This window comes from Misgurnus anguillicaudatus, chromosome 21 (assembly GCF_027580225.2).
Source record: "Misgurnus anguillicaudatus chromosome 21, ASM2758022v2, whole genome shotgun sequence".
Taxonomy (NCBI): Eukaryota; Metazoa; Chordata; class Actinopteri; order Cypriniformes; family Cobitidae; genus Misgurnus; species Misgurnus anguillicaudatus.
The window spans coordinates 5413861-5437426 of NC_073357.2; the positions used below are offsets into that span (position 1 = coordinate 5413861).

Consider the following 23566-nt stretch of genomic DNA (forward strand, 5'->3'; position numbering starts at 1 on the left):
CTCATGGAAGTCATACAAGATATTACATTTGGATCTCACAGCACCACTACTGAATTTGCTAAAAATATTTTTGTATTAAATTTGTTCAATTTCTGTATAGACGACAAAACTTTTGTCTTGCCAAAATTTGACCTCTCTGTCTTTATTAAATGATAAAAAATATGTTTGTGAAACTAATTCATTTCAGTGCATTAAACATCATTTGGGAGGGTTCTAGCTTTTCATATGAGCTATTTCTAACACCAATTAAATAATTAAAAGTCAGGTTAATAGCAGGTGTTTTCTACAAAATAGATAAGTGACAAGACTAGGTATGTAGTGAAATTGTAGTAATGCAAATGGTAATCGATAACGAAAGAAAAGAGAACACAAAACACATACATGTAACATCCCCACCCACAAAAATAAACAGGGTTGCTTGAGGAAATGATGATTGCTTAACCATTTTCGGCAAAGTAAACACAACAAAAATACAATAATAATGATAGCAATAACAGCGTAAAATATACAGATTTATTATGTTCGTTACAAAGCGTCTGCCACAACGTTATCCTTGTGCTTTTTTATGCTTAATATCCAAGTTGTAAGTTAGCTTTGAACTATCAAGTACCATCGCATGAGCCGCTGGTTGTGGTTGTAACTTACATGCAGGAAAGGAACATGATTCATGCAACATGTTTATGCCACTTGGCTGTTGATTTGGATTTGTTTGCTTGGTTGTGTAAGGGATTATCCACGGCTAGCCATGCATTAAAGGGTTTTAATGCACGACGTAGAGGCGAAGAACCACCCGACGGGTAAAAATGATGGTCATTTTCTAAAGTTAAGGCTCGCTCTCCGTCTGCTTTAAAGTAGTGCCATTGTATTGCTTTTATTTAAATGAATTATCACATTTATTTAAATTCATTATTAAAAGAGAGAGACAGAGAACTGATAGAGAAGGACCCGAGAGAGAGAGAGAGATGCGTTCACGAGTTACCTGTGGCTGTGTGCGTCTCTTCTTTAAAGTCTATCCCCTCGTTGCTTAAGCACAGGGGCATCGTCAGGCGATTTTCCCGGGGCTTCAGCCCCGAATGTTTTGAGTTTATTCCCGAATGTATTTTGAAAAGTTGACTGACAAATATGAAACCGGACAATAGCCTATGTACACCTTTTAATCCTTAAGTGGCGCTGTCCCGCTCACGGGACACCTAACTTTACGTCAATATTTTCCATATCAATTTTATGTATATCACAACAAACTATATATTGTTGGAAAGGTCTAAGCCTCTAGAATACATATATCAACAGTGTTTTATAAAATAAATTATGTATGGAGAGTAATTGATTCAATTTTAAAGAGAGTGCGCCTCAAAACATTTATATATCAAGTTGTCTTATTTCAATGTGCTTTGGCTTTACTGCATACATTCTTTTAGAAATAGACATAGGGCTAGGTCTTAAAAAATCTAGTCTATAGAATACGTTCCTTCGTTGTCGGTAGCCTATGGGCTACTCTGTTGAATATGCAACAGGTAGGGGAGGAACTAACGAGAGCACTATTTAGCTACCGGAATGGAACCACTGATCTCTAAAACGGTAACTTGAAAAAGTATCTTTAATATTTAAATCAGATAATTTAACGCATTATTACATTAAACGTAATAAAATAAAACATAATACCATGAAACAAAATAATATTTTTTTAAAACCATCCCCAAAATAGCCCCTGTAATCTTTTCTTACACTGACCTCATTATTTATTCAATTACAACAGCCAATGGCAAGTCTCCAGCAGCAATACGTTTATATTTAGTTTTAGATGTTCTATTTATATTATGTTTTAGACGTTCTGTATGGTACATACATAGAATGGTTATACAGTAGGTATACAGTATTGTTGCTTTATTTATCACTTGATCGTTATTCCTTCAGCGCAGCAGTTTAATAACCTAATTTTGGCGGTTCTGTGACAGCTCATTCAGGTCATGTCTGAGTAAAACTCACGTGCAAAAATCTACTTGAGAGGAAAGATTAAAGTTCTTATGACATTTTACTCCTGCGACCCGCCGCGATTAGGTGAGTACACTTTTATAGATCACGCTAATATTCTTATTATACACTTTATACACTCTTTGAGTGATCCCTGTATTTAATATGGTCTGGGCTAAGCCCCTGATGTCCTTCAATGCTGGAAACGCCTCTGCTTAAGCATATAGCTAACTTAATGATTCTTTAATTGATTTATTAAAATAATTTATGAATGACAGGCAACACTGACAGAGACAAGGCAATATTTATTTGAACTAATCATGTCATTTATTTATTTATGTAAAGTGTGAAATAAAACCGGCGTCTCAACCACGATTACTATATAAGGACACATTACATTTATTGAAATGTATTACATTAAATGAAACCAAAAACAAACAGTTGGAAATTTTGAAGCGGTTGTCACAGACTGTGTGAGTCACGCCCCTTCCTAGGTTCCTAGTAAAATATAACAACTTTATTTAAATTATTTAAAATGACTTTAGGGGAAAGGGGAAGGGAGGCTAAAATATGGTCTCTCTCTCCTCCAGGGAGAGACGGGGATCAAGAGAAGGGGGAGTGACAAGTGGTCCAGCCAACAAGGGTAAGTGCCCACAGGGAAAGGACAGGACGGAGCTCCCTGTCGGAACGTCCCTGTCACACCTTCTGGGCTTTTGTTGTTGATCCCGTGGCGCCCTTCTCTTCTTCCTGAAGGCAGCGAAACACACTGTGAGTTCTTGGGGGAATGGGTGAACGGCACTACCTGAATTCTTTGTACACTAGCGTCCCCGGGCCCGTCTCCAGTGGCCTCGTTCTCCTGCTCAAGTTGTGGTGAGTATTGATTTCCGTACTCTCCCTTCTATGTGGAACCTTCTGGGTGCATGGACATAGACAGGTAAGTAGCGAGGGTCGTTGGTATTTCTCTCCCCTCTAGGTCTCTGTCAACACAAAGTGAGTTATCTCTGGGTACAGGTAAGTATCGTTCGTTTCCGTATTCATTCACTCTAGGCTCCCAGGACGTGCGAGGTGAGTTAGCTTTAGCTCTGGTACAGGCAAGTATCGTTCGTCGCCGTATTCTTTCACTCTAGGCTCTCAGAACGTGCAAGGTGAGTTAGCTTTAGCTCTGGGTACAGGTAAGTATCGTTTGTCGTTATGATCTTCCTACTTTTAGGCTTGCCATACAGGGTAAATTAGCTTTAGCTCTGAGTACAGGTAGGTATCGCTCGTCGTTATGATCTTCCTACTTTTAGGCTTGTCATACAGGGTAAATTAGCTTTAGCTCTGGGTACAGGTAGGTATCGCTCGTCGTTATGATCTTCCTACTTTTAAGCTTGCCATACAGGGTAAATTAGCTTTAGCTCTGGGTACAGGTAGGTATCGCTCGTCGTTATGATCTTCATACTTTCAGGCTTGCCATACAAGGTGAGTTAATTTTAGCGCTGTACAGTACCTTATCGATAGATTCATACACCTCTGTGTCCTCGTGGCCAAAGATGGCAGCGGGCAGTCATAAGGTTTTGGGCAACTACTGGTGACCACAGCTCTCACTCGTTCCAACAGGGGCTCCCCGGACCTGTGGGCGAGTACAGACAGCAGAAGAGACGGGACAGCACTGCAAAGCTTCAAGCTCACACACGTCAAGGTAAAAGCTCACCAACAGCACTCCACACACACTTCAGTGATAGGGTCTGCACTCTCCCCCGGGTTGGGGCCCATCCTGAGAGGAAATTTGAAATTACTGTACACACACAATGTTCGACCAATCGGGTCAGGCCCGCAAGACCACAAGGCTTAATCTGCCGCTTCAACTCCTCCACTGGCGTCCTCATACACGGCGGGGCAGTTTTAAACAGCAGGTGTACTTTGCAGCAATAAGGCCCAATCAAGAGAAATTAACTCACCACTTCGCCCGTGGCGCTTCTTCCCCAACAACATGTGATTACTCACTCGTGGCGTCTCTTCCTCAAACAACAACACATCCTTACTGTCGTCTCTTCTAGCCCCGCACTCTCTCCGCTCGCGTTCCAGCGATCCCCGCATCAGCGGGGCCTTCCGACTCTTCACAAGGGTGTGTGTGGTTTGGTCCGCCTTTGGCAGAAACAAAACCGCCCAAAGTCAACCGCTTCGCCTTTGGCGAGAGTGAGTTCGCCCAAAATCAGCCTCCCTTCCTGCATCTTCACTCCTCCTTTTATCCTCCTTCAGTATACGAACTGCCCAGTCAACAATCGCCACATCATCCTCCACACCTGTCGCAAATTCAGCCTCATTTAGGTTGCCCGGGGAACCAGGAAGTGACGGGTGTTTGCGGAATTCGGTCCGGGCGGAACTTTCCCTCTTACTTTTAGTTCTGCCCTAAAAGTCACTCCATGACATCCTCCCCCGCCAATCCGTTCGAGTCCCTAGAACGGGCTCTTCGTGGCGACGGGTAAAATCGGGTGAGGTCTTTAAAAAATGTGGTAGGCCATTGGGGAACCTTGGTCGCTCCACTCGAGGTGGAAACCCTGCCGACTACGCCAAAATCTGTCACAGGTCGGAGCGGACCACAGACTGTGTGAGTCACGCCCCTTCCTAGGTTCCACCTCAAGGAGGTCCCAAAAGTACCCCAATGACCAGACACACGAGAGAAAGATAAGTAAAATATAACAACTTTATTTAAATTATTTAAAATGACTTTAGGGGAAAGGGGAAGGGAGGGTAAAATATGGTCTCTCTCTCTCTCCTCCAGGGAGAGACGGGGATCAAGAGAAGGGGGAGTGACAAGTGGTCCAGCCAACAAGGGTAAGTGCCCACAGGGAAAGGACAGAACGGAGCTCTTACTTTTAGTTCTGCCCTAAAAGTCACTCCGTGACACGATGCTTTAAAAGAGATAGACAGAGAACTGAGAGAGGGAGAGAGACGCACTTTAAAGAGAGACGCACTCACATCTCTCTCTCTCGCTCGCTCTCACTCTCTCTGCAAGTGTAACTGTGTTACTATGGTTACCAATGTTTATAGTAGCGGATTAATTTCTAACTGTAATCAAACTGACTGGAACTACCTGTGCATTAAACGGTTTTAATGCACACCTTCCAGCCAATCAGAATCGAGTATTTAAACCGACCATGGTATAATAGATTTTAATAAATGACTGCATATGGATTCAAATCCATCTGCCTCCTCATTACAATCATTTAAATTCTATCCTCCCATAAATTTGCATCTGAAAGGAAAACTCTTAGAAATGCATATGCAATAAGGTCAATCGCAAAAATAACTAGACCACAACTATTCTGCACTAATTATCCACCGCTTGTCTTTAGGGGTTTGCGCTGGCACAAGCTGCTAGTAAATCTGGCCTTAAGTCTGTTGGTTTGGTTTTGGTTATAAGGAAAATTTAGGCGAATAAAGAACTCACTTATGACTACAACAAACACACGGATTGTAGGCAACAGTTTCCTTTTTTCTTTTCCGGCTGGCATCAAAGGCATCCAGGTCAATCACAACAAACAAATTAGCTGGTCAAATCGATGAGTTTTGTATAAAAGTGCATATAGTGCATTTCAGGAAGAGAGGGATATCTGGAGCTATGTACGGTATGTGGAAAATAATGTTTTTTGAACCATAAACCACGAGAACACATTGTACCAAATACACAAAATAAGGTTGTTTTTAGCCTTGAACTATGTCCACTTTAAAGGAATAGTCTATCCTGTTTCCATATTAAACTATGTTATTACCTTAACTAAGAAGAGTTGATACCTCTATCATTTTAGTGCATGTACTTCATCGCTGTGGCGCGTGGCGACACTTTGATAGCATTTAGCTTAGCCCCTATTCATTCAATGGTACCAAACAGAGATAAAGTTAGAAGTGACCAAGCACATCAACGTTTTTCCTATTTAAGACGAGTAGTTATACGAGCAAGTATGGTGGCACAAAATAAAAGCGGATTTAAAAGGGTAACTATATTGTATGGCGGAATAGCACTTTTGGGAGTACTTCGATTCGGTGTGTTTTAGCCACTCAGCAAAGTCTAACAGTGTGGGAATGTTAACTTGTAAAGGGTGGATGTACCTTTTAAAGCTAGACCTGAGGTCATGTGGCAGCTTACTCGAGACATGTGATCCACATTCCAGCTCAACCATTCTTTTCTGACCCAATTGTTGCAGCATGATGACAAGAGAGCGAACTTGTAGTTCAAACATCCTGAAGCCCTTCGTATCTCCACTGCGAATGTTAGCTCCATCCATCAGCTTGGCAATTCGTAGCAGGGCTAGTTGGTGAGACTGACCATACATCTTTGTCAGAGCTCTCATTGTGTTTGTGAAGGGTAAATTTGAATTGCCGTATGAGTCCACCACCAGAAGAGCCTCTTCTAGTTTCAGATGGTCTGTAGCATCTCTTCTCTTGCAGCATGGTGGTAAGCTCTGGAATCTGTTTAAGTTGCTGTTGCAATGCAGTGTTCTCATCCCTTAGCTTACTTCCAGCTGGGTGAGTAAGTGTGGCTGCCGTTGCTTATACCCAGGTCTGCTGACCTCCTAATCTCATAATCATAATCAAGCTTTCTTCATATGCTACTGCTGTAGTCCAGTTATAATGTTAAGGTTTCTTTCATCTGATAATAATCAATAAATAAAGTTACACATTTTTCACTGACTTGTACTCTTAATTTAACTAGAGAGCTTCTCCTGTTTACTTTGTATCACAAAATTTGCTATGGAAAAGTTTATGGTAATTATGAATATTTACATACACGCAAACTGAGCCAGATTTTCTGATTGGTCAAAGATTTTCTGTTTTGTGTTTGTTGTTTGGTTTCTATATAACAAAACATTTGAGGGCGTGTAATGACATTATTGTTGACTTCTGCTCAACAAGGTTGTGCCGTGTAGATCTTGTGAAGAGAAATGAAGGCAACTGTTTCAATATATCTGTTCCTGTGCCTCTGTGGACTGAGCTTCAGTTTCAAGAGAATACACTTCTATGTGCCACAGGGAATGCAATGGAATGATGCCCAGATGTACTGCAGAAAGCATTATTATGATTTGTCCACTACTACCACACAAGAAAGGATGGAGATCTCCAGTAACCACAAGGATTCTGTTTATGTTTGGGTTGGGGCATACCTAAATCCTTTAAACTCATCAGAATGGATTTGGTCTGGAGGTGAGAAAGAACCAGTTGAAAATTGGAGTTTTGAAGAACCAAACAATCTGGGTAATGAGAAATGCGCCTTACTAATAACACCTAATCTGATCAATGATCGGTGCGATGCGACTCATTCGTTTTATTGTATGGACTACTTTGAACCGATAGTGGTACATGAGAATAAGACATGGGAAGAGGCTCTGGACTACTGCAGACAAAACTACGTTGATCTTGTCAGTATCACCTCTGAGTGGAAAATGGTAGAGGTGATAAAAAACATCACAACATCACAGACAGCTTATGTATGGACTGGACTACGATTTTTATCTGAATATTGGTTCTGGGTCAGTGGTGATGATGTTGAATATAAAGCCTGGTCTACGGAGGGAGAGCTCCAGTGCCCTCCCAGAAATCTCAAGTGTGGAGCTTTGGATATAGTAAAAAAGGTTTGGAAACCTACAGACTGTGAGGAGAGATTAAACTTTGTCTGTATTAAGAATTAAATAAACTCTTTGAAATAGATATTCTGATATATGACACTTTTATGTTATGTTAAGAATCTAAGCTGAACCTTTCCTTATAATTGTATAAAACACATTTACATGACTTTTACAGTCTTTAATCCATAAAAATGTAGTCATAGATAATGGTTTTCATAGAGTGCATACTGTTGCATGCATTTTTGTGCAAAACTCATTTTTGTGTTAAACTCAACTCTAGACTTCAGCCCTCAAATTTACTTGAAAAAATGTAACTTAAATGTTCCAGCTCTTCCAATATTTTTAATAACATCAAATGCAGTAAAGTTTGGGTTGGTTTAAACAATTATTTGTAATATCAATATATGTGATCAATTATTTTAATCAGTTACTTCAATGGTCTTACATTGCTTTACATTTAGTATGTTTAATGATATTATAACATGATTTCATGGCTTTTTTTCATTGTGAATACAATTAATTTACATTAGAAATATAAAAAAACTGCATTTCTGACTTCCATTTTCATTATTGTGGTGAGCAATACAACATGCTGAACAGGGTTAATATTTACTTAAGCAAACACTGATCACCCGAACAGTGATTTCACAGAAAACCTTTACTGACAACAAAACAACATCAATAATGCTAAAATCAGCTAAAACCTATGACCTTTAATTTTCAACTATTTAAAAGACCTATCAGTTTGAGTGTAAATAATCAAAATTCTCCCATTCAAAGGTTTAGGCCTATGGGTATTCCTTTTAACATTTTGTACTAATAATTCATTAAACTTTAATTTTTTTGAGTCTAGGGATATTGTCAATTATATTGTCTTATACTACATTATTACACCACCCAAATTTGAAGTGATTGATTGTTTATGTTATGAAGCATACAATAAACTAAACAAATTTTTATCACAACCCTCATGAATTTCATTTACCATGGTTTTACAGCAGTAATTTCTAGTAAAACATATGCACAAAAATGTTCATCGTCTCACCATAGTAACCAAACCATAACCATGATATATGTAGTAAAATTGTAGTAATACAAATGGCAATCGACAACAAAAGAAAAGAGAGAACATAAAACACATACATGTAACATCATCCCAAAAATAAACAGGATTGCTTGAGGAAATGAGGGTTGCTTAACCATTTATGGCAAAGTAAACACAACAAAAATACGAAAATTATTGTAGCAATAACAGCATAAAATATACAGATTTATTATGTTCCTGACAAAGCGTCTGCCACAACATTATCCTTGTCCTTTTTTATGCTTAATTTCCAAGTTGTAAGTTAGCTTTGAACTATCAAGTACCATCGCATGAGCCGCTGGTTGTGGTTGTAACTTACATGCAGGAAAGGAACATGATTCACGTTTATGCCACTTGCCTTGTTGATTTGGATTTGTTTGCTTGGTTGTTGGATCTTAATAAACGACTGCATATGGATTCAAATCCGTCTGCCTCCTCATTACAATCATTTAAATACTCTCCTCCCATAAATTTGCATCTGAAAGGAAAACTCTTAGAAATGCATATGCAATAAGGTCAATCGCAAAAAAATTAAACCACACCTTTTCTGCACTAATTATCCACTGCACATCTTTAGTGGTTTGCACTGGAGCAAGCTGTTAGTAAATCTGGCCTTAAGTCTGTTGGTTTGCTTTTGGCTATAAGGAAAATGTAGGCGAGGAAAGAACTCACTTCTGCTTACTTTTACTGAGTCCGGCCTAAAAATTAAATTATTTATACGCCACTGCTGTAGTCTAGTTATAATGTTAAGTAAATACCTCCTATGGTACGATTCACGATTTTACATTTTCTTTTGCTGTGTAAGTGTGTATATGTTAACGACATACCCAAAAGTAAACAATGTTGCCACTACAACAAACACACGGATTGAAGGCAGTTTACTTTTTTCCTTTTTCTTTTCTGGCTGACATCAAAGGCATTCAGGTCAATCACAACAAACAAATTAGCTGGTCAAATCGATGAGTTTTGTATAAAAGTGCATATAGTTCATTTCAGGAAGAGAGGAATATCTGGAGCTACAAAAATGTACAGTATGTGAACCATAAACCACAAGAAGACATTGTACCAAATACACAATGAACTATGTGCACTTTAAGGTTTCTTACATCTAATGATATTAAATCTATGAATTTAACTAAAGAGAATCTCCTGTACTTTGTATCAGAAAATTTGCCACAAAAGGTGGACTGCACAATATTTGAAAGTCAATGTTGATATTTGAAATCACCTAAACATACATGCCCCTACCCCAATAGAATCTGGAGCTTCTTTTGATAGACACGCCCCACACATACGCGACTTTACTGCTGATTGGCTACAAGTGTATTTTGGTAGTTGGCCCAACTCCCTTTTCCAAAGCGTTTTTCAAACATTGTACACTCCGCCTTTAAGTGCCAAAAACAATCATTGAATTATTCTCACAATTGCTGTTTTTATTATTATTCAAATACTTTTCTAACTGGATTTTAATTATATTTTAAATATGACAAAAAATCCACAGTAGCCTGTAAACTTAATATCTTTCTGGATATAAACAACAATGTCAATGTAAAATGAACAATATATCTGACCTGATATCAAAGTGCAGAGTAAAGGAGATGTGGCTCTAGTAGGTTTCAGGAAAGCAATGAAATTAAAACGTCTGTGTGTGTTCTCACACTATTCTGCAGTACAAAAACTGCCTCGCAAAGAGAGGAGAACTAAACAAAAACAAAAGCAGCTGCTTGAGGCAGCAAAAGGCAGTGGATCCCAATCTGGTTTAAGCTGGATTATATAGACCACAACAGGTAAAAGTATCACATGTAGTCTAAAATGTGTTTACATTTACAAATGTTAGACAACAACCACAACAGTAACAATAATAATAGTTACTATATTGCAATGTATCAGCTTTGTAATGTTTTCTATCAATACATAAGATTTATTATTGATTAGGAGGAGTAGTAGTGATGGTAAAAAAGAATCATTCATTCATTCATTCATTCTAAAATAGTAAATAGTTCCTTGTTCCTAGATGGACATGGAGTGGAAGTAATAGATCTGTGCACAGTGTTGTATAAAGTACTAGAAAGCAATACTTGAGTAAAAGTACAAGTATTGTCCTAGAAAAAGACTTTGGTAGAAGTGAAAGTTGTCTTTTAAAATATTACTCAAGTAAAAGTCTTAAAGTATCTGATATATACTGTACTTAAGTATCAAAAGTAATTTTCTGATATTTAATGTACTTAAGTATTTGAAGATAAAGTAAAAAGTTTTTTTCTTTTAAAGCAAGCGGTTAGAACTTTGATTGTGAACTTTATTGTGGCTTTCTTATAGTAAAGCATATTCAGGGTTCCCATTATCTTCTTAATCTCAATCATCAAATAAAAATCCGTCTTTTCCAGGACTTTTCAGGCACAATTCTCTTAAGTTTAAAGAGCAAACAGCATATTTTTAGAGCTGACATCAAACAAAAAAGCAGAAATTTCACTTTTGTATGAACTACAGGTAAAAATGAAAAATAAATAATAACTTATTTATTTCAAAACATGAGCATATTTTTGAAAAAAGTGGAGTATCCCTTTAAGTTTGCTGCTCTACTAAGAAAAAATGCCAACTCGTTGTGTGTCAATGAAAGCACTGTGACCTTGATCAACAATGCAAGCGTACATTCACAATGTATAACATTAGCACAACAGAGTTTTGAGATAATTAACATAAAAGGAAATCTCAAGTTGGACAAAACGTATGATGCTTTTGAAGATGTGAATACAGTCCTTAACACTTTCTTTCTAACCTGCCACTGATTAACTAGCAGTTTAAAAAAAAATATTTCTCAATCTAACATTAGCCTACTGGAGGGAATATTCGGCCGGCAGTTATGCTATAATGTTACCATAAACAGTTAAGCGTGTTTCAGTTGAGAGTTCTCTGTGAATTAAATAAATCCATGGGAAAATCAGCGGTGCAACGTTAACGTTGACGTTTATTAAACGTGCACCTGGCCATCACATCAGACAGATAATTATCCAATACGGCTTATGATAACTAATGTTTAATCACATTGACATTGTGGCTTTACTTAATAACTATTATTTTAAAGTACCTTGATGTGATTCTTCAGGTTGGACGGGGAGTTTTTAAATGACAAAATGTAAGTTATTTTCGGTAGGCATAAGAGGCACTTTATTCGGTAATCGGGAATCTTTAATTCCAATGTACAAAAACATTTCTTACAAATACGGCCACGGATGTATAACGTTAGCTTTCTCACCCTGTTCATCGTCGGGGTGGTCGATTACGATAATGGGAGGTCCTCCAGTAGGTGCTTTCATTGCAGTTACAGTTGTGCTTCCTCATCCTTTGGCAACACTACGCTAAAATAGAGTGTACGTGAAATAGAGTGTGTGGAGCGTGCGTAAATCAATCTAGAAGCACTGATTCGCCAAAACCTCCCTTATTGAGTGTGCGGAGGGTGCGTAAATCAATCTAGAAGCACTGATTCGCCAAAACCTCCTTTTTTGAGGTCGCACACATTTCTTGATTTTATTTTGTAGTAACGAGTAACGAATATGCTTAGTGGAAATATATAGGAGTAAAAGTGAAAGTTGACATAAATTTAAATAGCGAAGTAAAGTACAGATACGTGAAATTTCTACTTAAGTACAGTAACGAAATATTTTTACTTTGTTACATTACAACATTGTCTGTGCATGAGGAGACAGAGGCTGGAAAGAAAGAGGAACATTTTAAGGCACAACCGGCAGAAATTGTGCAGGGAACAACAAACCAGGAGACAAAAGCTGAAGAGAAAGAGGGAAATGTTGAGGCACAAGTGACAGAAAGAGTTCAGGAAGAAGCCAGCCAGGAGATAGAGGCTGAAGACAAAAAGGGGAATGTTGAGGCACAAGCGACAGAAAGAGTCTAGGAAGAAGCAAGCCAGGACATAGAGGCTGAAGAGAAAATGTTGAGGCACAAGTGACAGAAAGAGTTCAGGAAGAAGCAAGCCAGGACATAGAGGCTGAAGAGAAAGAGGGAAATGTTGAGGCACAAACTACAGAAAGAGTTCAGGAAGCAAGCCAGGAGATAGAGGCTGAATAGAAAAAGGGAATGTTGAGGCACAATCGACAGAAAGAGTTCAGGAAGCAAGCCAGGAGATAGAGGCTGAAGAGAAAGAGGGGAATGTTGAGGCTCAATCGACAGAAAGAGTTCAGGAAGCAAGCCAGGAAATAGAGGCTGAAGAGAAAAAGGGAAATGTTGAGGCACAATCGACAGAAAGAGTTCAGGAAGCAAGCTAGGAGATAGAGGCTGAAGAGAAAAAGGGGAATGTTGAGGCACAATCGACAGAAAGAGTTCAGGAAGCAAGCCAGGAGATAGAGGCTGAAGAGAAAAAGGGGAATGTTGAGGCTCAATCGACAGAAAGAGTTCAGGAAGCAAGCTAGGAGATAGAGGCTGAAGAGAAAAAGGGGAATGTTGAGGCTCAATCGACAAAAAGAGTTCAGGAAGCAAGCCAGGAGATAGAGGCTGAAGAGAAAAAGGCGAATGTTGAGGCACAATCAACAGAAAGAGTTCAGGAAGCAAGCCAGGAGATAGAGGCAGAAGAGAAAAAGGGGAATGTTGAGGCACAATCGACAGAAAGAGTTCAGGAAGCAAGCCAGGAGATAGAGGCTGAAGAGAAAAAGGGGAATGTTGAGGCTCAATCGACAGAAAGAGTTCAGGAAGCAAGCCAGGAGATAGAGGCTGAAGAGAAAAAGGGAAATGTTGAGGCACAATCGACAGAAAGAGTTCAGGAAGCAAGCCAGGAGATAGAGGCTGAAGAGAAAAAGGGGGAATGTTGAGGCACAATCGACAGAAAGAGTTCAGGAAGCAAGCCAGGAGATAGAGGCTGAATAGAAAAAGGGAAATTTTGAGGCACAAGTGACAGAAAGTGTTCTGGAAGCAAGCCAGGAGATAGAGGCTGAAGAGAAAGAGGGAAATGTTGAGGCACAAGCTACAGAAAGAGTTCAGGAAGCAAGCCAGGTGATAAAAAGAGTTCAGGAAGCAAGCCAGGAGATAGAGGCTGAAGAGAAAAAGGGGAATGTTGAGGCACAATCGATAGAAAGAGTTCAGCAAGCAAGCCAGGAGATAGAAGCTGAAGAGAAAAGGGTGAATGTTAAGGCACAAGCTACAGAAGGATTTCAGGAAGCAAGCCAGGAGATAAAAAGAGTTCATGAAGCAAGCCAGGAGATAGAGGCTGAAGAGAAAGAGGGAAATGTTGAGGCACAAGTGACAGAAAGAGTTTAGGAAGAAGCCAGCCAGGAGATAGAGGCTGAAGACAAAAAGGGGAATGTTGAGGCACAAGCGACAGAAAGAGTTTAGGAAGAAGCAAGCCAGGAGATAGAGGCTGAAGAGAAAATTTTGAGGCACAAGTGACAGAAAGTGTTCAGGAAGCAAGCCAGGAGATAGAGGCTGAAGAGAAAAAGGGAAATGTTGAGGCACAAACTACAGAAAGAGTTCAGGAAGCAAGCCAGGAGATAGAGGCTGAAGAGAAAAAGGGGAATGTTGAGGCACAATCGACAGAAAGAGTTCAGGAAGCAAGCCAGGAGATAGAGGCTGAAGAGAAAAAGGGGAATGTTGAGACACAATCGACAGAAAGAGTTCAGGAAGCAAGCCAGGAGATAGAGGCTGAAGAGAAAAAGGGGAATGTTGAGGCACAATCGACAGAAAGAGTTCAGGAAGCAAGCCAGGAGATAGAGGCTGAAGAGAAAAGGGTTAATGTTGAGGCACAATCGACAGAAATAGTTCAGGAAGCAAGCCAGGAGATAGAGGCTGAAGAGAAAAAGGGGAATGTTGAGGCACAATCGACAGAAAGAGTTCAGGAAGCAAGCCAGGAGATAGAGGCTGAAGGGAAAAAGGGGAATGTTGAGGCACAATCGACAGAAAGAGTTCAGGAAGCAAGCCAGGAGATAGAGGCTGAAGAGAAAAAGGGGAATGTTGAGGCACAATCGACAGAAAGAGTTCAGGAAGCAAGCCAGGAGATAGAGGCTGAAGAGTAAAAGGGGAATGTTGAGGCACAATCGACAGAAAGAGTTCAGGAAGCAAGCCAGGAGATAGAGGCTGAAGAAAAAAAGGGGGAATGTTGAGGCACAATCGACAGAAAGAGTTCAGGAAGCAAGCCAGGAGATAGAGGCTGAAGAGAAAAGGGTGAATGTTGAGGCACAATGGACAGAAAGAGTTCAGGAAGCAAGCCAGAAGATAGAGGCTGAAGAGAAAAAAGGAAATGTTGAGGCACAATCGACAGAAAGAGTTCAGGAAGCAAGCCAGGAGATAGAGGCTGAAGAGAAAGAGAGAAATGTTGTGGCACACGCGACAGAAAGAGTTCAGGAAAAAACAAGCGAGGAGATAGAGGCTGAAGAGAAAGACGGAAATGTTGAACCACAAGGAACAAAAAGAGTTCAGAAAGCAGCAAGCCACGAGAAGACAGAAGCCAGAGAGAAGCTATTCTCTAACCTACTTGGTCTACAACACCCGAATGACCCTGGCCATGTCTTACAATTCAATATAAAGTATGATGATGCCTTTATCCAGTAGTGTAATAGTATTGGAACCTGCCAACCAGTATTGTCATTTTCAAAGAAAAGAGGTGGACGTCATTTCAGAAGAAGTGGTATGAGAATAATCCATGGTTATAATATTCTCCTAGCACTGATGCCACGTTTTGTTTCAGCTGACGTCTTTTTTAAATGGTGAAAAATACAAGTCCCACAAACTGGAAAACAGTGGGGTTAAATCGCTGGAGGAAGGCTTCAGAAAAAATAAAGAGCATAGTGCCTCAGAGGCTCACATGTGTGGTATGGTTAGATGGAACTTATTCAAGAGATAATCACTGAAGGCAGCTTTTGAAATGGGTAAAATTGCATCACAAGCTGCAAAAGACAAAGAGAGGAGCAGGGAAGTCTTGTCTCATTGGATTGCCATTACATTACCTTTTTTTTTGCAAGACTGAGCATGTCTTTCAGGGGAGATGATGAGACATTGTCAAGCCAAAATCAAGTGAAGTTAGTGGAGTTGTTAAGCAAGTATGACAGAATAATTAAATTACACCTTGATGTCATAAAAGAAAAGCAGAGAGCCCAAAGAAGAAACAGAACCCAGAATGACTTACTTAAAGCCTTGGCCATATCAGTTAAACGTGTCATCAAAAAGAAATTCAAGAGAGCTAAATCTTTTCGATACTTATTGATGAAACAGCCGATGTGTCCCACACTGAACATGTTTTATTTATTGTAAGTTATATACACAACATAAAAATAAAAGAGTAATTAGTTCAGATGTGCAGTGTGCATTCAACAAGCGGAGATGCTCTTGAAAATCTTCTGATTGCCCTGCTGGAAGAAAATTACCTAAAAATAGAAAACATCAGGGGTCAAGGCTATGATGGAGCTGCAAACATGAGGATTCTAGACCGCAGTCCCTTATAGTGCTCACTAAGGCAGAATCCAAAAGCTTTGTATGTGTACTGTCAGGCACACTGCCTTAATCTGGTACTGACAGAAAGTGGCAAGTCAAATATATGTTTTGTCAACTTTTTCAATCAAGTTGAAAAACTTTATTCTTTTATTGCCAACTTATCAAAACAGCACTCTGCATTTATTGAAATGAGAAAGAGATAGCGCCCTGATCAGTGACCACTGGAGTTGAAGAAACTATCAGATACTTGGTGGGCCTGTAGAGGGCCTGTCCTTTCTTCCAGGTGACTGCAGTTGCATCTGATGCACTACAGCAGAAAAACATGGACCTGGCTGCAGCATACAATATTGCTGATGGAATTTTAAAGAGGCTGGTCGACAGCAGAACAAAAAAATAATTTCCCTGGGCAAGCTAGGAGGAGAAAACGACCATACATGCCCAACTTTGCAGGAGTAACATTGAAGAGGAAGACTAGTTACAGACAGAACCGAATGTCTTCCATACTTCATACTCATGCCCACAACCTGTTAATCTGTAATCTATTCTTTCAGTGGATTAGGAAAACAATGCACATCAAGTTGTCCCCAACATGACTGAGCTGATGAAGCTATATGGAACACTTCTAGTGTCCACAACAACCGTGGAGCGTTCCTTCTCAAAACTAAAGCTGGTGAAAACCAAACTTTGCAATTGTCTGAATTTCTTCTTTTGGCCATTGGGAAGGACATTCAATAATTGACATTAAAGTTATTGAGATTTTTAGGAACATGACCAACAGAAAATTGCTGTTATAAATGCCTACATCAAATCCTCCTGCTCTTATTTGTCAGCGTAATGTCAACTGATTCTGGTGAACAGAAGTAACACTGACATTTTAGTTTCTTTATTTGATTTTGATTAGACATAACATCAACCAAAATCCAAAAGTAGTGAACATTATAGGCACAATGCAATATATTATATCATTATCACAAAACTGCATACTGTACATACATACTCTAAAAACTGCTGTTTACTTTTGGGTAAATACTGGACATAACACACTGATGGGTTAAAGATTACCCAATGCCTATATAGATTTTTCTGTCTCAATGTTTTTCAAGGAAAATAAAAAATATTAAATTAAAATGGTCTTTTTTATTCTGTTTTTATTTGCATCCATATTGATGTATGTTTTTTTTCAAAGGTAACTTTTGTAAAAAAGAAATCAGTTTCCCAATCGTTTTTAAATTTCCTTTTATTAACTTTAATTCCTTGCATTTTCAATAGAAAATTTTGTAATGTACAAATGAAACAAAAAATGTTACATTTTAGAAAATGTTTAATTTGAAATATGAACATCTGTGTCAATTAGGGCTGTGATGGTGGTGGCACTAATTCACAGCGGTGGTGCGATGGTAATATAATGTGTGTGGGAAGGGGGTATTTGCACGCGTATGTGTGCCCGCACATTAATGCATATCTTAAATATAATGCATACGTATATTTTGAAATATAAAAATGTAAACGAAGATCAGAGTTAAACTTTGTTAACAAAAGTGAGTGTTCATGTGGGTGTTCGTAACCCGCTGATATTTTTGTCACGGATGTCAAACTCTAATCAGCGTCTGATGAGATGGGCACTGTTTTTGCAAGAGTTTAATTTGGACATACAGCATAAGAAAGGGGTAGATAACATCATAGCTGATGCACTGTCCAGAGTGCATACTGCGGATTAAACTCTGAATGGCAAGGTCATGTGGTGTAACAAAACTTAATTTATTTGAATTAGGTTTTGTAAGTAAGGGTGGGGGTGTTATGTCCTGGGACTTAAAGTTGAGAGAGGTGATGTGTTTGTAAAATTGCCTTGTTCTATATGTGTTTCTCTCCCCTCCCTTGTTTTTTCATTATCCCTGGCAGTGTCGCGTGATTGGAAGCACCTGGAACTAATGAGTGAGAACGGGATAAAGCACGAGAGAAAACCGTGTGCGGGAGCTTCGGTAGAGCGCATTGCGGAGCTCACGTTCTGTCGTTCTACCTCCAGCTCCTGTCTCCTCTTTAAGGGTCTATTGTGACTCATGTGTGGGCTAGCAACTGTAGGTTATTAGCTTTAAGAGTTGGATCTCTTTATAGAGTCTCCAAGATCGGTTCCAGTTGAAATCAGAGTTTTGTAGATATTTTTTTATTCGTTTCTTATTCTTATTAATGTGTCATTTCATTTAATTATTGTTTTCTCTGTTAAATTAATTACTTTACGAGCTGTAGGTCTGGGATGGCCGTTTTAGTTTGTACTACTTCTTTTTCTCCTGGTTTTGCTTAGTTAGGGAGTGAGGGAAGAAAAGTGTTATTTTTTTGTATTTTTATTTATTTTTTAGGTAAGTTAATAATCTAAAATTAAGTTAGATTCCTGTTATGTTTGTTATTTTGGCCTTTATCCCTTTCCGAAGAGATGCTCCACACAGAGTAAATAAAACTCTTGAACGTATTTTTGTGTTTTGTGGTGAGATGGGACAGGAGCGGGAGGGGGAAAACTGAAATTTAGCTTCTTAAAGGAATAGTCTACTCATTTTCAATATTAAAATATGTTATTACATTAACTAAGAACTGTTGAATCATCCCTCTGTCATCTGTGTGTGTGCACGTAAGCACTGGAGCGCGCTGCGACGCTACGATAGCATTTAGCTTAGCCCCTTTCATTTAATGGTACCATTTAGAGATAAAGTTAGAAGTGACCAAACACATCAACGTTTTTCCTATTTAAGATATCCTATTTACTCGTCTTAAATAGGAAAAACGTTGATGTGTTTGGTCACTTCTAACTTTATCTCTAAATGGTACCATTAAATGAATGGGGCTAAGCTAAATGCTATCGTAGCGTCGCAGCGCGCTCCAGTGCTTACGTGCACACACACAGATGATAGAGGGATGATTCAACAGTTCTTAGTTAAGGTAATAACATATTTTAATATTGAAAATGAGTAGACTATTACTTTAATATTTTGTCATCGGACCTTTTCCCACCCTAGACGTGATGGGTTCGTGACAATTGGGGGCTCGTCCGTCCGTTTTGCGATAATTTTTGCTTGGCTGTTTTGAATTTTGGCAAGAGAGGAAATGTACAGGGTTTAATATGGAATCGTTGCCGAAAGAAGGATTTGATTGTGATAGCGGAGTTTTTTAATGTAGCTATTTCTTAAGAGCAAAAGAAGCAAGTTATTAGAGATAAGCTATATAGTAAGTTGGTAGAGATGAGCATTTTTCCTGAGTGCGCTGCAACGGAAGATTTTGAGGCAGGGGGTGAAGAAGAAATGGCTGATGATGTGGAGTCAGTAAGTGAGACGAAGCCCATTCCGTTAGTAGATCCGTTGGTTACTGTTCGCTTAAAGGAATTAGATCTAGAGATTAAAAAACAGGAGCACGAAACACAGTTACTCCGATTAAAAGAGCTGGAGATAACCGCGGAACGGGATATTAAATTACAACAACTGGAGCTGGAAGCCCAGCGACTGCGTTACAGTTCAGCTCCAGAGCTGCCCGCCGGGTTCCCTTCTGGTGGTTCCGATCCTGATCCTCCTGTTTTTGATGTAAGTAAGTACGTTAGACTTGTACCTCCCTTTCGTGAAACAGAGGTGGATTCGTACTTTGTGGCCTTCGAACGGGTAGCGGCTAAGTTAAAATGGCCCAAGGATATGTGGGCATTATTGTTGCAGTGTACTCTCGTTGGCAAAGCCCAAGAGGTTTGTGTGGCTTTGCCAATTGAGGATTCATTAGATTATGACACTGTTAAATTGGCCGTCTTGCGAGCATATGAATTAGTGCCGGAGGCATATCTGCAAAAGTTCAGGGCTTGTTCAAAAACAGCCAAGCAAACGTTCGTGGAGTTTGCGCGAGAAAAAAAAGCTTTGTTTGAGAAATGGTGTCTTTCAACTACAATTACTTCGCTTGAGGAGTTACAGGAATTGATCTTACTTGAAGATTTTAAGACATGTGTGCCTGAGAGTATTGTAGTACATTTAAACGAGCAAAAAGCTTCTAAATTATTTGATGCTGCAATTTTAGCCGACGAATTTGTGCTTACACACAAAACGTCTCGGTTACGGATGTAACCCTCGTTCCCTGAAGGAGGGAACGGAGACGTCACGTCGTGACCGACGAATTGGGAACTCGCTTAGAGAGACCAATCTGTTTCGTATACTACTAAAACGCCAATGAACTTGGCATTGAGATATTTGCATAATGCTGGCGCCGCCCCGCCAGGTGCCTTTATAAGCAGCAGCCCTGTGGCAAGGGGACGTGACGACTCCGTTCCCTCCTTCAGGGAACGAGGGTTACATCCGTAACCGAGACGTTCCCTTTCAGTCGGTCACTACGACGTCACGTCGTGACCGACGAATTGGGAATCCCTACCAAAACGCCACTGAGGGCTGACCTCTTCCAGTGTCTGCGTAAAGGCCTTCGGTTCCACTTAAGAAGGAGAATTAGGTTTTAAGGCAGAAGGCCGGGCACTAGATGTTCCTTTAACCCCACAGTAGTGCCAGCGACTGGGAAGCGCCCTACCAGAGCGGGATAGGAACGCTGCGGAAGCCACCGCCCCTCTTAAGGGCTAATGGTGGACTAAATAAACAGTAATAAGGACAGCCGTGGCTGTGTAAGCAAAGCAGTGCTCTGCTAAGGGAAACGTGGGCTGGTAGGATTAACCCCACGGAAAATACTCACAAAGGAACCCGATGGGATACAATGTGGGGCCCAAGCCAAACACGTAGGTTCGTAAGAATACAGCTAGTGAAAGGCTGACAGCCAATGCCCCGCAACAAAGGCTGTCAAGGCAGTGGAGGAAGAGCAATTCAAACCATTACGCATTTTTGCTCTGATGGCCTTCCATACTGAAACTCAATTTGGAGCCTCAGTCGGAGGCTGCAAGCCGACTTGCGAGTCTGCTCTCCGTGCCCTCCCTGGTGAGGAAAGAACACGAGAGGATACAGGCTCGATACGAACACTGTAAAATCTAATGAACGTATTAGGTGTCGCCCAACCAGCAGCTCTACAGATGTCTGTTAGCGAGGAACCACGAGCGAGAGCCCAAGATGAGGCAACACTCCGTGTGGAGTGCGCCCTCAAATTAAAGGGGCAAGGAATACCCTGAAGATATAAGCCAGGGCGATAGTATCAACTATCCAATGAGACATCCTCTGCTTAGTGACAGCTTTCCCTTTCTGCTGGCCACCATAACAAAGAGCTGGTCTGAGGTCCTGAGGCTTTGCGTGCGAACCACGTAGAGTCGCATTACGCGTACGGGGCACAACAAAGCCATGGTTGGGTCTGGGTTAGAGCCCTGCGCGGGACTGTTTTTTTAAACCCATGCCCGCCCGCACCCGCTGAATTTATGACCAGTCCCGCCCGCTCCCGCAACCTGCATGTTCCACTCCCGCCCGCGCCCGCAATATTTGTGTCCACTCCTGCCCGCTCCCGCGGATTTTCTCAGAGCTTGTGAAAACTGTACACAAATGCATGCTCATACCAAACATTGGTTCAGATTACCATCCAGAAAAACAGACTTTCAACACTATTGTGTTTAAAATTAGGGATGTGCACGAATGGTCGAATATTTGATCTGCAATAATAATTCTAATGGAAAAGATGCTATTGGAATGTTAGTTTGTTTGTTTTTAATGCGCCACCGCAGGGTAAATGCTACTATTCATTTAATGTTTTCACTTCATGCATTGTCTTTTACAGTCTTTAATGTAAATATACATCAAATATAAATTACATATACATAAAAATGTATCTGTTTGTATGTCTGATTGTTTTGGCAATTCAGATCGCAGACTAATTTAAGTATTTAGAGTTTTAACACCGGGTTGTCTGTTTTTGTCCACCGGCTCAGGTTTAATTTAGACGTGCTTCTCCGCCGCATCAGCGCACATCATGAGAGATTTGTTAGATTCTTGTTTTATTTTGTTATTACAGCTAAACGAGACAGAAATGGAAAACGAAAGAGAACATTTATTATATGCGGTGCTCTATATGGAAAATGAAGCGGAACTGCAAGTGCCTGTTTAAGCAGAGTTTTCTCCGCTGGCATTAAGAACAGGCTTTCACAGAGCACATAGGCAAAATATGGTTGTCTTTCTTCATAACATGTCAAACCAAATAAAGAAGATATTCATATGCCGACCGTGCAGTCTGTTAAGTAGCCTATGTTTATTCGTTCGCTCCGGGCTCTTACTTGGTGTTTCGAGTCTGCTTGATAGCGTACTTTGTCATGTACTCAAACTTTAAACTTAGCTTGCGTTTGGGGTTAGAGTATAATATTTGCTAAACTATAATTTTTGTAAGATCAAACAGTACTGAATTCGTAACGACCGCATTGAAACCAATGATTTGATTCAGCCTTCGCTCCACGTGGGGTTTTACGCAGTTAAAATTACATAATTTTTTAAGCAGTGTTTTGTAACATTAACCGTTAAAACAAAACCCCAGTTTTCAACTGTATACTGCATGATACACACGCACCAAATGATTAATTAAACTAAACAACCTGATTTGTCACTAGTGCTCACCAGTTCTTCCAGATGCGAGACACATAGTCTATAACAGCATTGGGCATGTGCTCCCCGAAGTTGCCACGGTATGTCCCACATAATGTTTAGCTGCAAAATCCCACCGGGACCCACGGGTCTCCCGCAAAAAAATTCTGACCGCCCACTCCCGCCCGCAGCAAAGGTGAACCCGCCCGCCCCCGCGAGATTTGCGTTGGGTCCCGCGGGTCCCGCGGGAGTCCAATCCCAATGCAGCCCTCTAGTCTGCGTCCCCCGGGGGCAGCGCTTGCAAGCTCACCACCTATCTCTGAAGGGAGTGGTGGGAACTTTGGGCACGTAGCCTGGTCTGGGTCTCAGTGAGACAGCAGGACCAAACTAAAGGCACTATTCGTCAACAGAGAATGCATGTAAATCCCCTACTCTCTTCAATACAAGGTTTTAAGAAATCCCCAATGATAAAATATATGAAGAAAAATTGCATTTCAATGAACTAAAATGCAATCCTTGGGTGTTTTACTAACAGTTATTTTGTTAAATGATGATGATCAAGTAATATGATATTTTTTTGTTATAAAAATAGAGCTAAATGGGAAAAAGCATTTATGATGACAAAAATGAGGCAATAATAATTGGTTCAAATAATGTATCAAAAATAAACACAAGGTTTTATGTAACAACGTTAAAATATTAGGTCTGGTTACCCAGATAGAGTTTAGATGAATCCAGGACTAGGTCTTATTTATATTAGGACGTTTCAGGAGTTTTTAAATATATAACTTACAAAATACTTTACTGGTGTGCATCTTGAGACAAAACAATGGCAGGGAAATATTTTATGGCAAAAATGGAAATAGTTAAATTGATGAGACATTGGCGCGTCTAATGCACAGGATATGCAGATGTTTAGCATGTCGTGGTGCTCTTTAGGGCTACTCTGCTGTAGGCACAACAGAAAT

The 23566-nt window shown here is 40.1% G+C and overlaps 1 protein-coding gene across 1 annotated transcript; it reads left to right on the forward strand.

Moving 5' to 3' along the window:
* The first annotated feature begins 6036 nt into the window (after positions 1-6036).
* On the forward strand, positions 6037-7879 carry LOC129442763 (putative C-type lectin domain family 20 member A). Its single transcript, XM_055203065.2, has one exon. The coding sequence runs from the start codon at positions 6897-6899 to the stop codon at positions 7638-7640; it is 744 nt and encodes a 247-aa protein (XP_055059040.2). The 5' UTR covers positions 6037-6896; the 3' UTR covers positions 7641-7879.
* Positions 7880-23566: the final 15687 nt, after the last annotated feature.

Coding starts and splice junctions, on each gene's coding strand:
- LOC129442763 (XM_055203065.2), top strand. CDS start 6,897: ATGAAGGCAACTGTTTCAATATATCTGTTCCTGTGCCTCTGTGGACTG.